General features: G+C 49.9%; 1 protein-coding gene across 1 annotated transcript; it reads right to left on the bottom strand.

The window, feature by feature from the left end:
* Window positions 1-14,542: 14,542 nt before the first annotated feature.
* On the bottom strand, window positions 14,543-16,325 carry LOC119269605 (40S ribosomal protein S2-3-like). The gene is made up of 2 exons (XM_037551471.1): window positions 15,636-16,325; window positions 14,543-14,917 (listed from the first exon to the last, which is right to left on the bottom strand). The coding sequence occupies exons 1-2, from the start codon at window positions 16,308-16,310 to the stop codon at window positions 14,756-14,758; spliced, it is 837 nt and encodes a 278-aa protein (XP_037407368.1). The 5' UTR covers window positions 16,311-16,325; the 3' UTR covers window positions 14,543-14,755.
* Window positions 16,326-16,703: the final 378 nt, after the last annotated feature.

Raw genomic sequence — 16,703 nt, 5'->3', positions numbered from 1 at the left:
CCGGATACCCATTCACCAACATGAGCTTGATGTCTTCGTCTTGTATAGCTCCTTGATTATTTTTTCTTCCTTTCCGAATCCTTGCTTCTCCGTGAGTATCTTTGTTCATAACGATCATCTCTACTCCTTCTCTCTCTTGGTGGTGATCCTTTGCTTCTTCTTTTTGGAGAATCTTCTCTTCTCTTGTAGGGAGCCGTACACTCATTGGAATAGTGTCTGGGTCTTCCACAATTGTAGCAGTTTCGCTCTCAACTAGAAGATCTTTTGTCATTGTAGGACCTTGACTTGAAGCTTCTATCTTTGCTTCTACTCTTGTAGAACTTGTTGAAGTTCTTCACCATTAAGCTCAATTCTTCATTGAAGTCTTGTTTCTCACTTGATGATGTAGGGGCTTCACATGAGGCTTTATAGGCACCACTTGATTTGTTGTGAAGTTCCTCTTTATCCTTAAGTGACATCTCATGAGCAACAATTCTTCCAATCACCTCTGTTGGCTTGAGATCTTTGTAATTTGGCATCATTTGGATCAATGTGCACACGGTATCATATTTTCCATCCAAGGCTCTTAGAATCTTCTTGATGATGAATCTGTCGGTCATCTCTTCACTTCGTAAGCCGGCAATCTCATTTGTGATGAGAGCAAGCCTAGAGTACATTTTAGCGACACCTTCACCATCCTTCATCTTGAACTTGTCAAGTTGGCTTTGAAGCACATCCAACTTGGATTCCTTGACGGAGTCGGTACCTTCGTGCATATCAATCAAAGTGTCCCAAATTTCCTTAGCATTCTCAAGACGGCTGATTTTGTTGAATTCTTCGAGGCACAATCCGTTGAAGAGAATATCACAAGCTTGAGCATTGTATTGCAACATCTTCAACTCATCCGCGGTAGCTTCACGGTTTGGTTCTCTCCCATCAAAGAAGTCACCTTGCAAACCAACACACACAATAGCTCAAACGGCGGGGTTATGTCCAAGAATATGCATTTTCATTTTATGCTTCCAACTAGCAAAATTAGTACCATCAAAGTAAGGACCTCTACGGTGATAATTTCCCTCGCTAGACGCCATACTCTCCTAGGTTGTGAAACCAAGGCTATGACCACCAAAAGCTATGGAGATCAAGCAAATGGAGACCAAAGCTCTGATACCACTTGTAGGATCGAAAGTATGTCTAGAGGGGGGGTGATTAGACTACTTGACCAAATAAAAACTTAACCTTTTCCTAATTTTAGTTCTTGGCAGATTTTAGCTATTTTGGGACAAGTCAAGCAATCATCACACAATTCAAGCAAACATGCAAAGAGTATATTGGCAGCGGAAAGTAAAGCATGCAACTTGCAAGAATGTAAAGGGAAGGGTTTGGAGAATTCAAACGCAATTGGAGACACGGATGTTTTTCCCGTGGTTCGGATAGGTGGTGCTATCCTACATCCACATTGATGGAGACTTCAACCCACGAAGGGTAACGGTTGCGCGAGTCCACACAGGGCTCCACCCAAGGGTAACGGTTGCGCGAGTCCACACAGGGCTCCACCCACGAAGGGTCCACGAAGAAGCAACCACCCACAAAGGGTCCACGAAGAAGCAACCTTGTCTATCCCACCATGGCCATCGCCCACACAGGACTTGCCTCACTAGCGGTAGATCTTCACGAAGTAGGCGATCTCCTTGCCCTTACAAACTCCTTGGTTCAACTCCACAATCTTGTCGGAGGCTCCCAAGTGACACCTAGCCAATCTAGGAGACACCACTCTCCAAGAAGTAACAAATGGTGTGTAGGTAATGAACTCCTTGCTCTTGTGCTTCAAATGATAGTCTCCCCAACACTCAACTCTCTCTCATAGGATTTGGATTTGGTGGAAAGAAGGTTTGAGTGGAAAGCAACTTGGGAAGGCTAGAGATCAAGATTCATATGGTAGGAATGGAATATCTTGGTCTCAACACATGAGTAGGTGGTTCTTTCTCAGAACATATGAGTTGGAATGGTGTGTGTGTTCTGATGGATCTCTCTTCGAATGAAGAGGAGGTGGAGGGGTATATATAGCCTCCACACAAAATCCAACCGTTACACAGTTTTCCAATCTCGGTGGGACCGAATCAATAAACTTGGTCGGACCGAAAAGGTAAACCTAGTGACCATTAGAGATTTTCGGTGGGACTGACATGCAACTCGGTAGGACCGATATGGTTAGGGTTTGGGCATAACTTAATCTCGGTGAGACCGATTACACAAACTCGGTGAGACTGAATTTGGTAATTAGCTAACCAGAGAGTTGGTCAGGCAAACTCGGTGGGACCGATTTGCTCTTTCGGTGAGACCGAGTGGAACTCGGTGAGACCGAAAAGTTACAAAGGGGAAACACTGAGTTTACATTGCAATCTCGGTGGGACCGATTCGCTCTTTCGGTGGGACCGAAAAGTTACGAAAGGGAAACAGAGAGTTTGCAACCCCATCTCGGTGAGACCGAGATCCTTATCGGTAGAACCGAATTGCTAGGGTTTGGCAGTGGCTTATGACAAATGAAACTCGGTGGCGCCGGATAGGAGGAATCGGTAGGACCGAGTTTGGCTTAGGGTTTAGGTCATATGTGGAAGTGGGAAAGTAGCTGAGGGTTTTGGAGCATATCACTAAGCACATGAAGCAAGAGGCTCATTAAGCAACACCTCATCCCTCCTTGATAGTATTGGCTTTTCCTATGGACTCAATGTGATCTTGGATCACTAAAATATAAAATAAAGAGTCTTGAGCTTTTGAGCTTGAGCCAATCCTTTATCCTTAGCATTTTGAGGGTTCCACTTTCACATCCATGCCATGCCAATCATTGAGCTTTCCTGAAATAATCATCTTGGAATAGCATTAGCTCAATGAGCTATATGTTGTTATGAATTACCAAAACCACCTAGGGATAGTTGCACTTTCACTATCACACCCGATCATCACGTGGTGCTTCGAAACAACGAACCTTTGCAACGGTGTACAGTTAGGGCGATCATGGTGTCATGCCGGTGACAACGATGATCATGGAGCCCCGAAGATGGAGATCAAAAGGAGCAAATGATATTGGCCATATCATGTCACTATTTGATTGCATGTGATGTTTATCATGTTTTACATCTTATTTGCTTAGAACGACGGTAGCTTAAATAAGATGATCCCTCGTAATAATTTCAAGAAAGTGTTCCCCCTAACTGTGCACCGTTGCGAAGGTTCGTTGTTTCGAAGCACCACGTGATGATCGGGTGTGATAGATTCTAACGTTCGAATACAACGGGTGTAAGCCAGATTTACACACGCAATACACTTAGGTTGACTTGACGAAGCCTAGCATGTACAGACATGGCCTCGGAACACAGAAGACCGAAAGGTCGAGCATGAGTCATATAGAAGATACGATCAACATGAAGATGTTCACCAATGTTGACTAGTCCGTCTGACGTGATGATCGGACACGGCCTAGTTAACTCGGATCATGTTTCACTTAGATGACTGGAGGGATGTCTATCTGAGTGGGAGTTCATTGTATAATTTGATTAGATGAACTTAATTATCATGAACTGTCTAAAATCTTTACAATATGTCTTGTAGATCAAATGGCCCACGTTGTCCTCAACTTCAACGCGTTCCTAGAGAAAACCAGGCTGAAAGACGATGGCAGCAACTATACGAACTGGGTCCGGAACCTGAGGATCATCCTCATAGCTGCCAAGAAAGATTATGTCCTAGAAGCACCGCTAGGTGACGCACCTGTCCCAGAGAACCAAGACGTTATGAACGCTTGGCAGTCACGTGCTGATGATTACTTCCTTTTTCAGTGCGGCATGCTTTACAGCTTAGAAGCGGGGCTCCAAAAGCGTTTTGAGAGACACGGAGCATATGAGATGTTCGAAGAGCTGAAAATGGTTTTTCAAGCTCATGCCCGGGTCGAGATATATGAAGTCTCCAACAAATTCTTCAGTTGTAAGATGGAGGAAAATAGTTCTGTCAGTGAGCACATACTCAAAATGTCTGGGTTGCATAACCGCTTGACTCAGCTGGGAGTAAATCTCCCGGATGACGCAGTCATTGACAGAATCCTTCAGTCGCTTCCACCGAGATACAAGAGCTTTGCGATGAACTTCAATATGCAGGGGATGGAAAAGGTCATTCCTGAGGAATATTCAATGCTGAAATCAGCGGAGGTGGAGATCAAAAAGGAACATCAAGTGTTGATGGTTAATAAAACCACTAAGTTTAAGAAAGGCAAGGGTAAGAAGAACTTCAACAAGGACGGCTAGGGGGTTGCCGCGCCCGGTAAGCAAGCTGTCGGGAGGAAGCCAAAGAATGTACCCAAGCCCGAGACTGAGTGTTTTTATTGCAAGGGAAGTGGTCACTGAAAGCGGAACTGCCCCAAATACTTAGCGGACAAGAAGGCCGGCAACACTAAGGGTATATGTGATATACATGTAATTGACGTGTACCTTATCAGTACTCGAAGTAGCTCCTGGGTATTTGATACCGGTGCGGTTGTTCACATTTGTAACTCAAAGCAGGAGTTGCGGAATAAGTGGAGACTGGCGAAGGACGAGGTGACGATGCGCGTCGGGAATGGTTCCAAGGTCGATGTGATCGCCGTCGGCACGCTACCTCTACATTTACCTATGGGATTAGTTTTAAACCTCAATAATTGTTATTTAGTGCTAGCTTTGAGCATGAACATTGTATCAGGATCTCGTTTGATTCAAGATGGCTACTCATTTAAATCTGAGAATAATGGTTGTTCTATTTATATGAGAGATATGTTTTATGGTCATGCTCCATTGGTGAATGGTTTATTCTTAATGAATCTCGAGCGTAATGTTACACATATTCATAGTGTGAATATCAAAAGATGTAAGGTTGATAATGATAGTCCCACATACTTGTGGCACTACCGCCTTGGTCACATAGGTGTCAAACGCATGAAGAAGCTCCATGCACATGGACTTTTAGAGTCTCTTGATTACGAATCATTTGACACGTGCGAACCATGCCTCACGGGTAAAATGACCAAGACTCCGTTCTCAGGAACAATGGAGCGAGCAACCAACTTATTGGAAATCATACATACTGATGTGTGCGGTCCAATGTGTGTTGAGGCTCGCGGTGGCTATCGTTATGTTCTCACCCTCACTGATGACTTGAGTAGATATGGGTATGTCTACTTAATGAAACACAAGTCTGAGACCTTTGAAAAGTTCAAGGAATTTCAGAGTGAGGTTGAGAATCAACGTAACAGGAAAATCAAGTTCTTGTGATCAGATCATGGGGGAGAATACTTGAGTCACGAATTTGGCACACACTTAAGAAAATGTGGAATAGTTTCACAACTCACGCTGCCTGGAACACCTCAGCGTAATGGTGTGTCTGAACGTCGTAATCGCACTCTATTAGATATGGTGCGATCTATGATGTCACTTACCGATTTACCGTTGTCATTTTGGGGCTATGCTTTAGAGACTGTCGCATTCACTTTAAATAGGGCTCCGTCGAAATCCATTGAGACGACACCATATGAATTATGGTTTGGGAAGAAACCTAAGTTGTCGTTTCTAAAAGTTTGGGGATGTGATGCTTATGTCAAGAAACTTCAACCTGAAAAGCTCGAACCCAAATCAAAAAAATGCGTCTTCATAGGATACCCTAAAGAAACTATTGGGTATACCTTCTACCTCAGATCCGAAGGCAAGATCTTTGTTGCCAAGAATGGGTCCTTTCTAGAGAAAGAGTTTCTCTCGAAAGAAATAAGTGGGAGGAAAGTAGAACTTGATGAAGTATTACCTCTTGAACTGGTAAGTGGCGCAGCTCAAGATAATGTTCCTCGGGTGCCTACACCGACTAGAGAGGAAGTTGATGATGATGATCATGAAAGTTCAGATCAAGTTGCTACTAAACTTCGTAGGTCCACGACGACACGTTCCGCACCAGAGTGGTACGGCAACCCTGTCTTGGAAATCATGTTGTTAGACAACGTTGAACCTTCGAACTATGAAGAAGCGATGGCGGGCCCGGATTCCGACAAATGGCTAGAAGCCATGAAATCCAAGATAGGATCCATGTATGAAAACAAAGTACGGACTTTGACTGACTTGCCCGATGATCGGTGAGCCATAGAAAATAAATGGATATTTAAGAAGCAGACAGACGCGGATGGTAACGTAACCATCTATAAAGCTCGGCTTGTCGCTAAGGGTTATCGACAAGTTCAAGGGGTTGACTACGATGAGACTTTCTCACCCATAGCGAAGCTGAAGTCCGTCCGAATCATGTTAGCAATTGCCGCATTCTATGATTATGAGATATGGCAAATGGACGTCAAAATGGCATTCCTTAATGGTTTCCTTAAGGAAGAATTGTATATGATGCAGCCGGAAGGTTTTGTCGATCCTAAGAATGCTGACAAGGTGTGCAAGCTCCAACGCTCGATTTATGGGCTGGTGCAAGCATCTCGGAGTTGGAACATTCGTTTTGATGAGATGATCAAAGCGTTTGGGTTTACGCAGACTTATGGAGAAGCCTGCATTTACAAGAAAGTGAGTGGGAGCTCTGTAGCATTTCTCATATTGTATGTGGATGACATACTGTTGATGGAAAATGATATAGAATTCTTGGAAAGCATAAAGGCCTACTTGAACAAGTGTTTTTCAATGAAGGACCTTGGAGAAGCTGCTTATATATTAGGCATCAAGATCTATAGAGATAGATCGAGACGCCTCATTGGTCTTTCACAGAGTACGTACCTTGACAAGATATTGAAGAAGTTCAAAATGGATCAGTCAAAGAAGGGATTCTTGCCTGTATTGCAAGGTACGAGATTGAGCACGGCTCAATGCCCGACCACGGCAGAAGATAGAGAAAAGATGAATGTCGTCCCCTATGCCTCGGCCATAGGGTCTATCATGTATGCTATGCTGTGTACCAGACCTGATGTAAACCTTGCCGTAAGTTTGGTAGGAAGGTACCAAAGTAATCCCGGCATGGAACACTGGACAGCGGTCAATAATATCCTGAAGTACCTAAAAAGGACTAAGGATATGTTTCTCGTTTATGGAGGTGACGAAGAGCTCGTCGTAAAGGGTTACGTCGATGCTAGCTTCGACACATATCTGGATAACTCTAAGTCACAAACCGGATACGTGTATATTTTGAATGGTGGGGCAGTAAGCTGGTGCAGTTGCAAGCAAAGCGTTGTGGCGGGATCTACATGTGAAGTGGAGTACATGGCAGCCTCGGAGGCAGCACAAGAAGTAGTCTGGGTGAAGGAGTTCATTACTGACCTAGGAGTCATACCCAATGCGTCGGGCCCGATGACTCTCTTCTATGATAACACTGGAGTTATTGCCCTTGCCAAGGAGCCCAGGTTTCACAGGAAGAACAGGCATATCAAGCGTCGCTTCAACTTCATTCGTGAAAGTGTTCAAAATGGAGACATAGAGATTTGTAAAGTACATACGGACCTGAATGTGGCAGATCCGTTGACTAAACCTCTCCCTAGAGCAAAACATGATCAACACCAGAACTGCATGGGTATTCGATTCATCACAACGTAACTAGACTATTGACTCTAGTGCAAGTGGGAGACTGTTGGAAATATGCCCTAAGGGCAATAATAAAATGGTTATTTTTATATTTCTTTGTTCATGATAATTGTCTATTATTCATGCTATAATTGTGTCATCAGGAAATCGTAATACATGTGTGAATACATAGACCACAACACGTCCCTAGTGAGCCTCTAGTTGACTAGCTCGTTGATCAAAAGATAGTCATGGTTTCCTGACTAAGGACATTGGATGTCATTGATAACACGATCACATCATTAGGAGAATGATGTAATGGACAAGACCCAATCCTAAGCATAGCTCAAAGATCGTGTAGTTCATTTGATGTAGCTTTTTCGAATGTCAAGTATCATTTCCTTAGACCATGAGATTGTGCAACTCCCGGATACCGTAGGAGTGCCTTGGGTGTGCCAAATGTCACAACGTAACTGGGTGACTATAAAGGTACACTACAGGTATCTCCGAAAGTGTCTGTTGGGTTGGCACGAATCGAGACTGGGATTTGTCACTCCGTATGATGGAGAGGTATCTTTGGGCCCACTCGGTAATGCATCATCATAATGAGCTCAATGTGACCAAGTGGTTGATCACGGGATCATGCATTACGACACGAGTAAAGTGACTTGCCGGTAACGAGATTGAACGAGGTATTGGGATACCGACGATCGAGTCTCGGGCAAGTAACGTACCGATTGACAAAGGGAATTGTATACGGATTGATTGAATCCTCGACATCGTGGTTCATCTGATGAGATCATCGTGGAGCATGTGCGAGCCAACATGGGTATCCAGATCCCGCTGTTGGTTATTGACCGGAGAGGCGTTTCGGTCATGTCTGCATGTCTCCCGAACCCGTAGGGTATACACACTTAAGGTTCGATGATGCTAGGGTTATAAAGGTATTAGTATGTAGTAACCCAAAAGTTGTTCAGAGTCCCGGATGAGATCCTGGACGTCACGAGGAGTTCCGGAATGGTCCGGAGATAAAGATTTATATATAGGAAGTCCAGTTTTGGCCATCGGGAAGGTTTCGGGGGTCCACCAGAAGGGTCCCGGGGGTCCACCGGGTGGGGCCACCTATCCCGGAGGGCCCCATGGGCTGAAGTGGGAGGGGAACCAGCCCCTGGTGGATTGGTGCACCCCCCCTTGGGCCTCCCCTGTGCCTAGGGTTGGGAAACCCTGGGGGTGGGGCGCCCCCCACTTGGCTTGGGGGAAGCCACCCTTGGCCGCCGCCCCCTCGGAGATTGCATCTCCTAGGACCGGCCCCCCCCCAAGGCCTCTATATAAAGAGGAGGAGGGAGGGCAGCCGCACCCTTGCTCTTGGCGCCTTCCTCTCCCTCCGTAACACCTCTCCTCCCCGCTTGCGCTTGGCGAAGCCCTGCCGGGATCCTGCTGCATCCACCACCACGCCGCCGTGCTGCTGGATCTTCATCAACCTCTCCTTCCCCCTTGCTGGATCAAGAAGGAGGAGACGTCTTCCCAACCATACGTGTGTTGAACGTGGAGGTGTTGTCCGTTCGGCACTTGGTCATCGGTGATTTGGATCACGACGAGTACGACTCCATCAACCTCGTTCTCTTGAACGCTTCCGCGCGCGATCTACAAGGATATGTAGATGCACTCCTCTCTCCCTCGTTGCCAGATGACTCCATAGATTGATCTTGGTGATGCGTAAAAAAATTTAAAATTCTGCTACGTTCCCCAACACATATTTCCAACAGTGATGAAGGCTGTCTTCAGCCTGTCGGCCGTGCTCAGCTTGATCTGGTGATACCCTGAGTATGCATCCAAAAAGCTCAACAGCTCGCATCCGGCTGTGGAGTCAATCACTTGATCGATTCTTGGCAGAGCAAATGGGTCTTTGGGGCATGCTTTGTTGAGGCTGGTATAATCAATACACATGCGCCACTGCTTGTTCTTCTTCAACACTAGGACCGGGTTGGCTAACCACTCTGGAAAGAATACTTCCATGATGAAGCCGGCTGCTAGAAGCCGGGCTATCTCTTCTCCAACAACTCTTCTCTTCTCCTCCTACAGGCGGCGCAAGGGCTGCCTGACTGGCTTGGCATCGGACCGGACGTGTAGCTTGTGCTCGGCGAATTTCGTCGGAACACCCGGCATGTCCTTGGGAGACCATGCAAAGATGTCCCGATTCTCACAGAAAAAATCGGCGAGCTCGCTTTCCTATTTGCTGTCAAGGTTTACACCTATGACAGCGAGCCTCTCCGGGTGCTCCGGGTCCAAGGGTATCTTTTTTGTTTCCTTTGTCGGCTTGAACGGGCCCTTGACTTCCGACTCCTTGGGGTTGGGTGACATTTCCGGCTGCTTGCCGGCCATCGCCACAACCCGGTCAAGGAGCCGCTTCTCAGTCGCGATCACGAGGGACTCGACTAACTGGCTGCTCTCTGCTGCGTAGGCGGACGACTTCTTATAGTCCCCTGCCACGGTCAGGATTCCCTTGGAGCTCGGCATCTTCATCTTCAGGTAAGCATAGTGGGGGACCGCCATGAACTTGGCCAGGGCAGGCCGGCCAAGTAATGCATGATAAGGGCTCTCAAGGTCCACCACCTCAAACCAGACTGGCTCTCGGCGGAAATGATTTTTGTCCCCGAAGAGGACATCTATCTGAGTCTTGCCGATTGGTGAGCAGGAAAGGCCAGGAACTATGCCATGGAAAACAGTCCGACTAGGCTAAAGATGTCTCTGCTTGATTCCCAACTTCTCCATGGTATCTTTGTACAGAATGTTGATGCTGCTGCCGCCATCTATCAGAACTCGGGAGAAGCGAGCAGCTCGCCTCTCCGTGGCAAACGTGGCATCCAACACCAGAGCATAAGAGTCGGGATTGGGCATCACCTCCGGGTGGTCGGCTCTGCTCCAGCTGATGGGCTTCTCAGACCAATGCATGAATTACGGGGTCTCTGATGCTACCGCATTTACTTCTTGTCGCTGCTGCCGTCTGCTGCATCTGTCGTCGGCCACGCTGGTGAACACGACATAAGCTCTATGCTCTTCAGGATAATCATCTTGTATGGCGCCGACTGGCCGAGCCGCCGGCTGCTGTGGAGGAGGAGGCGGCGGGCCGGCTGGCGGAGGGGGCTGGAGTCCGTCACCCTTGGCGATTCTGGTGAGCCAGTGGCACTTTCGAGTAGTGTGATTGGACGGCTTCGCACCGCTGTGGAACTTGCAGGGTGCATCGAGAGTCTGTTCGTACGAGAAGGCGGGCAGCCAGTTGGGCTTGCCGCCCTTCTGGCGTTTGGGAGGAGGCTGCCCTTCTGGCTGTTGATCTTCGACTGTTGCCACCTACCGGCTCGTGGAAGCCGGCTGCATGGCCTTGCGCTTGTTGTCGTTCGGTTGTTGTCGTCGTCTGTCCTCACCAGCCGGGGGCCGAGAAGCTTGAGGGGCCACCTTGCCTGACACATTGACTTGAATCTCCGCCTTCATGGAGGAGTCGGCCGTGACGTATTTGTCTGCTATGATTAGCAGTTCGTCGAGGGTCGTCGGCTCGTCGCAGAGAAGCTTGTGCTTGAGGAGGGTGCCCTCTCGGCACCCGTAGTGAAGTACTCGATGGCCTGCACCTCGTGCACGCCCTCGCAAGAGTTGCGCAACTCGGCCCAGCGCGTGAGATAGTCGCGAGTCAACTCGTTGGGGCCTTGGACGCATAAGGAGAGCTGGCGAGGCTTGGGCGGCCACTTGTACGTGCTAGTGAAGTTGCGGATGAATGCTTCAGTAAAATCAACCCAGCTGTTGATGCTGCGAGGCCTCGGGCTGTTCAGCCAGGTCCGGACTGTGCGCTGGAGCATGAGCGGAACGTACTTCACGGCAACACGCTTGTTGCCATTGGCGATGCTGACGGCTGTGGAGTAGTCGACCAGCCAGTCCTCCGGCTTCACGGAGCCGATGTACTTGGGTGTATCTCTCGGGAGATTGAACCCTTTGGGGAAGGGCTCATCTCGGATGCAGGGGCCAAAACAAGGCAGACCCAGCTCATCTTCTTCTTCTAGCGCCAGGGATCGATTGAGGCGATCGATCCGATGGCAGGCATCGTTTTCTCTGATACCTTCTCGGCGGCCAAGGCGGTCGTCGAGTGATGGGTGCTCTACAGGCGGCGGGGAAATGCGCCTCTCCCTGCGGGGAGGAGGCGGCGGACAGTCGTCTCGCCGCCGCACTGCTCTCGGGCGGCCGTCTTGGTCGCGCTCGATGGTGATGTGAGTCCAGCTGCGGCTGGCAGCCGGCTCCTTGTCTCTTCTATCGCGGACGCCACCAGTCGATGTCCGGGATGTCGCGCCTTGATCTCGGCGAGGAGGGGGGTCATCGTTTCGCCAGTTGGGCGCTTCAGTGCGGCACCCGGCATCTTGCTGTTCAACAGCCGCGTCGAGGAGTTGCTGGAATCGCTCCGTCATGTGGCGACACTCGTCGCCCTCAAGCTTGTCTAGCTCGTCTGCTACCGCCTGGACAGCTCGTATGTTCTCTGCAGGCGTGGCGTATACAGGGCGATCTGTCCCGAACATGCTGGCGATGGTCGCGCCACGCTGCCGGACCAAGCCAATGCGGCTAGGCCCACCAGGAGCCGGCGTGCCGCCAACAGCACGGTCCATCTCCCGCTGGTAGGCCTTCGAAAGGCGTCTCATGCTGGCCAGCCGGTTGGCGCTCTCGACGAGCTGTACGCGGCGTGCTTCCAGCGTTTCAGCGTCGGCGTCTTCCGGGATAGGCGCAGCCAGGTCTTGCATCGCCGCCTGCAACGGTTCCTGGCCACCTCCGCCAGAGTGCTCGTCGTGGCTGATGACGAGCACCTTCGTGACGGTGCTGCCGCCGCTGTCCGCGCGAGGAAGCGGCTCGCCGTAGACCACCACGTTGGAGGGGAACGCGTCAAGCGATGCCGTGCCTGAGTCGACCAACATCGGGTCGGTGGAGCCAACTGACTCCAAGTCAGCAGCAGGCTTGCTGGCGACGTGGAGCTGATCGAGGAGGCTCACGAGACGGCTCTCGGGGCCATCGGGGCCCGCATCAGACGCGGGCTCGTCGGAGAGGCGAATCTCACCAACAAGATCGGCGAGGCAGCTCGCCGCGCAGGCAACCTCCACGCCGTGCAGCGCGTCGGCGCAGGCGCCGTCTGACGTGTTGGGCTGGCTGCGCTCGCTAGGAAGGAACAGGGTTCCCGTCCAGAACAGGTCTCCGGGAGACAGTGCACCTCGCCCCACGGTGGGCGCCAAATGTCGGGGGTTGGGTGCGACATATGCCAATGGATGGCTTATCATGGTGGGAGCGAGTAGAACATCGCCGGTGCCTGGAAGCGGGATAAGGCATAGACACGAACGTCGGCGCACTTTACGCAGGTTCGGGGCTCTCCTAGGAGTTAACACCCCTAGTCCTGCTCTGCGGGGTCTCCGCATGATCACTAAGGCACTAGTGAGTACAATGGTGCTCCTCGAGCTGTATGCTAGAGGTAGAAGAAGGCAAGGCCTGCTTTCCTCTTCCCTTAGGTGTGAGTCTAATTCTAACAGGTTCCAACCCTTTGCATGGGTGCCCTGGGGGGTTTATATAGGCCTACCCCCAGGGGTACAATGGTAATCTAGCCGGGTGTAGGACCCGGCTGTCAGTCTCTCTAGTCGTCGTCTTCTCCGCCGACTGCTGGGGCCCGCCGCCTGGTGGGCTCCGCCGGCTGGTCTGGTACGGAGCCGACAGGCCGCCTCCGCCGCTCACGGGTCTTGCCGGCTGTGGATTATTGTTGTCGTGCTGCTGATGACGCTTGCTTGGTCAGGGGAGCGTGGCTACAGTCCCGCCGCCGCCTGGGGGGAGATCACTGTAGCCACCCCGCATCTTATCTGGTTGATGGTGCGTGGGGCCCCGAGGAAGGAACGGGCCGACTGCTGGGAGCCGGCCTCCCTCGGGTCCGACTGGTGAGGCACCCGCCATCTTCCGGGCTCTCGTTGACCGGCAGGGCCCACCGTCTTCGGGCCGTACCGGCAAGCAGTCGTGGGAACAGGGCTTCGCCTGTCAGGAATGATGTCAGGGGGCGGAGTGTCTACAGTGTCGCGCCGGGCGGAGATCTCCGCCTGTACGGAGCACTGTGGCCACGCCCGGCCTTAGATACGAGGGGATGGGCTACACTGCAGCCACACCCTGTCTTGTCATCTTAATGGGGGGCGCAGACTTTGAGGGCGCCATGGGCCGACTGCTAGGAGTCGGCCTGCCTTGGAGCCGCCTTCCCGAGTATGGCCGTCTTCCGGGAGTCGGCCGCTCGGCCAACCGGCCGCCGGAAGGCGGAGTTCTATCTTGACGTCTTGAGGAGCACAACCGGCCCCGATGTCTTGAAAGGTTCTAGGGTTCGGATTAGGCTACACGTGGCCCATTACTCCGACACAGAGTAACATTATGATCCACAAATATCTGAAGCGAGGGTCAATGTAATTCTGGATAACTCGTAATATTTTCACAAAATGATTAGGAGTCAATTATCTCATTTTCATCAAGTTGGTATAACAATAAGTGCCTGATAATACTAATACGAGATGTGCAACCATAGCATCATGACAAGCAGCAGTGCGTGGAAATAAGCTGTGTTCAAAATAACACGGACTTACATGGTTAGTGAACATGCTATCCTTCCAGCTGTCTTAAACATCACCAAGTGAACTCCTGCACGATTCCAATGTATTAGAACCACATCACATGCTGAATGATTTGCAATACCTAAATACAATACTCACCATACAATCTACGGTGGCTACATATGAAATCTAGCTGTGAACCAAACACTTTTTAGTAATCACCTACCTTACTAATTAGTTTGTTATTATCACTTATGGCACTGATTATACAGCTTGTACAACGCCTAAACGCCCTTGTCATTTCTTCAGCATACAAAAGGCAGTGACTGGTGAAATCACAGCAGCCAAACTACGCCATTCGTCATCAGGCCCAGAACGTGAGGCAGAGAACATCAACAACACAAAGCAGCATAGATAGAAGCCATAATTATGGCAATCAGTCATTTTTTATCTATAATTATGTAGCATCCATTGACGATAAAAGAGAGTAGCATAGTTCCACAAACCAACACTTGACGGCAGACAGAGACATCCTGAAGCAGCACGATTCAAAGTCTTAATAACTAAATAAAGCAAAGTGCATTACACAGCTCCCAGCTAGCAAAAACCATTTACGCCAACATCCTAAGCTTCTATCTTCTCAACTGGTGCATCAAGCATCAAGGCCTTTGTCGGCTTCGCCAAGATGTCGGTGAACTCCTGGTACGGCCCCTTGGTGAAGGTCGTCTCCCTCCAGAAGTCAGGGGTGAGGAATCCATAGGTCTTCATCAGGCAGTCGAAGGTTGCCTGGAAACAAAAGAGTTAACAGCTCATGTTGACAACTAGTCAACGCAAACAAGAATGCATTCAACCTGACTGACAGGAGTTAAGATCATCATCTGTACAGATGATAAGAACCGACTGGTGTGAAATAAAACAGATCTTGGCACCCATAGTATAAACATAGAAGAGATTAGATGCTCAACCAGAAATGTCTAAAATGGTTGTAATACACCCATAGTATAAACAGAGAAGAGATTAGATGCTCAACCAGAAATGTCTAAAATGGTTGTAATACACCAGTATCACCCTGTTAGAATAGATGCTCAACCAGAAGTGTCTAAATGGTTGTAATACATGAATACAAAATGTATTAGAACACATGCCATGATCCAGCAACTCGAAAATGCATTACATGAACAACTAGGAAAAGCATCTATACAAATGAGCTGAACTGTTTAAAAAAGTTGCAATACATTTTCAATCAATCAATTGAAGAACAAGCAGAGTAAATCAGCAAACAGTATGCAAGCTTATATCTAACAAGTACTTATAATACTTAAAGTGAACATCCTGCACTATGCACAAAGCAATCATCAACTTCCATAACAGAACAGAAGATTCAGCATATTTAAACTGAACATTCTACACTATGCACACATAATGCAAGCAATTATGTACTGAAAGTAAAGTACCAACGATGGGAGCATCGCAGAATAAGGAAAAAGGCAGGGGAAGTTTATACCTTGACGAAGTTGCCAAGTGTCTTGGTGGATCCACGCGAGGAAGTGAAGACATCATCAATACCAGCGAACTGGAGCACCTTCTTGGGGACACGAGCGGCGACGATTCCAGAACCCCTCGGGGCAGGCACCATGCGCACGGTGACAGAGCCGCACTTGCCGGTGACCTTGCAGGGCACGGTGTGGGGCAGGCCGATCTTGTTCCCCCAGTAGCCCCTCCTGACGGGCACGATGGAGAGCTTGGCGAGGATGATGGCGCCGCGGATGGCCGTTGCCACCTCCTTGGCGCACTTGACGCCGAGCCCGACGTGGCCGTTGCTGTCGCCGACGACGACGAACGCCTTGAAGCGGGTCCGCTGGCCGGCGCGGGTCTGCTTCTGCACGGGAGTGATCTTCATCACCTCGTCCTTGAGCCCCGGGCAGAGCTGCTCCACGATCTGGTGCTCCTTGACGGGGAGCGAGTGGAGGTAGATCTCCTCCATCTTGGTGAACCGGCCCTCCTTGACGAGGCGGCCGAGCTTGGTGACGGGCACCCACTTCTCCTCCTCCTGGCGAGGGCCACGACGGCCGCCGCGGCGCCCGCCACGGTCCCCGCGCCCGCCGCGCCCGAAGCCGCGGCCGAACCCGCCGCGTTCGCCTCCGCGGTCGCCACCACGCTCGCCGCCGCGGTCCGCCATGGTTGTTTGGGGGTGGGGGGTTGGGGGCAGGGAGCTCCGACGGGGGAGATAGGGTCTGGAGACTGTGGCGGCGGTGAAGGGTGGTAGAGAGCTGGGCGGCGAGATGGGGTCGTTTATACTTCATACCGAGGGCGTGCGGGTGGCTAGGGTTTCTGGGAAGGCCGGAGTGGGCTGGGCCGTGGGCCAAATGGGCCCTCTCTCGCATATCCAGATCTCTTTTCCAGTCGCCTCTTTGTCCCAATCGGGTCACAATAGAGGAGAGCACTAGTTATGAGCATCTCTATAAAAACTAGATGATGCCCCGCACGTTGTTGCGGGAATATTTTGCAGTATTTTAGTGAGATTTTGGTTATATGAAACATGAATATTTAAATTAATAGTTTTTAAAATTAT

Source organism: Triticum dicoccoides, chromosome 3A (genome assembly GCF_002162155.2).
Source record: "Triticum dicoccoides isolate Atlit2015 ecotype Zavitan chromosome 3A, WEW_v2.0, whole genome shotgun sequence".
NCBI lineage: Eukaryota > Viridiplantae > Streptophyta > Magnoliopsida > Poales > Poaceae > Triticum > Triticum dicoccoides.
The sequence above is the reverse complement of the archived record's forward strand: the minus strand, read 5'-3'. Positions and strand labels throughout refer to the sequence as shown.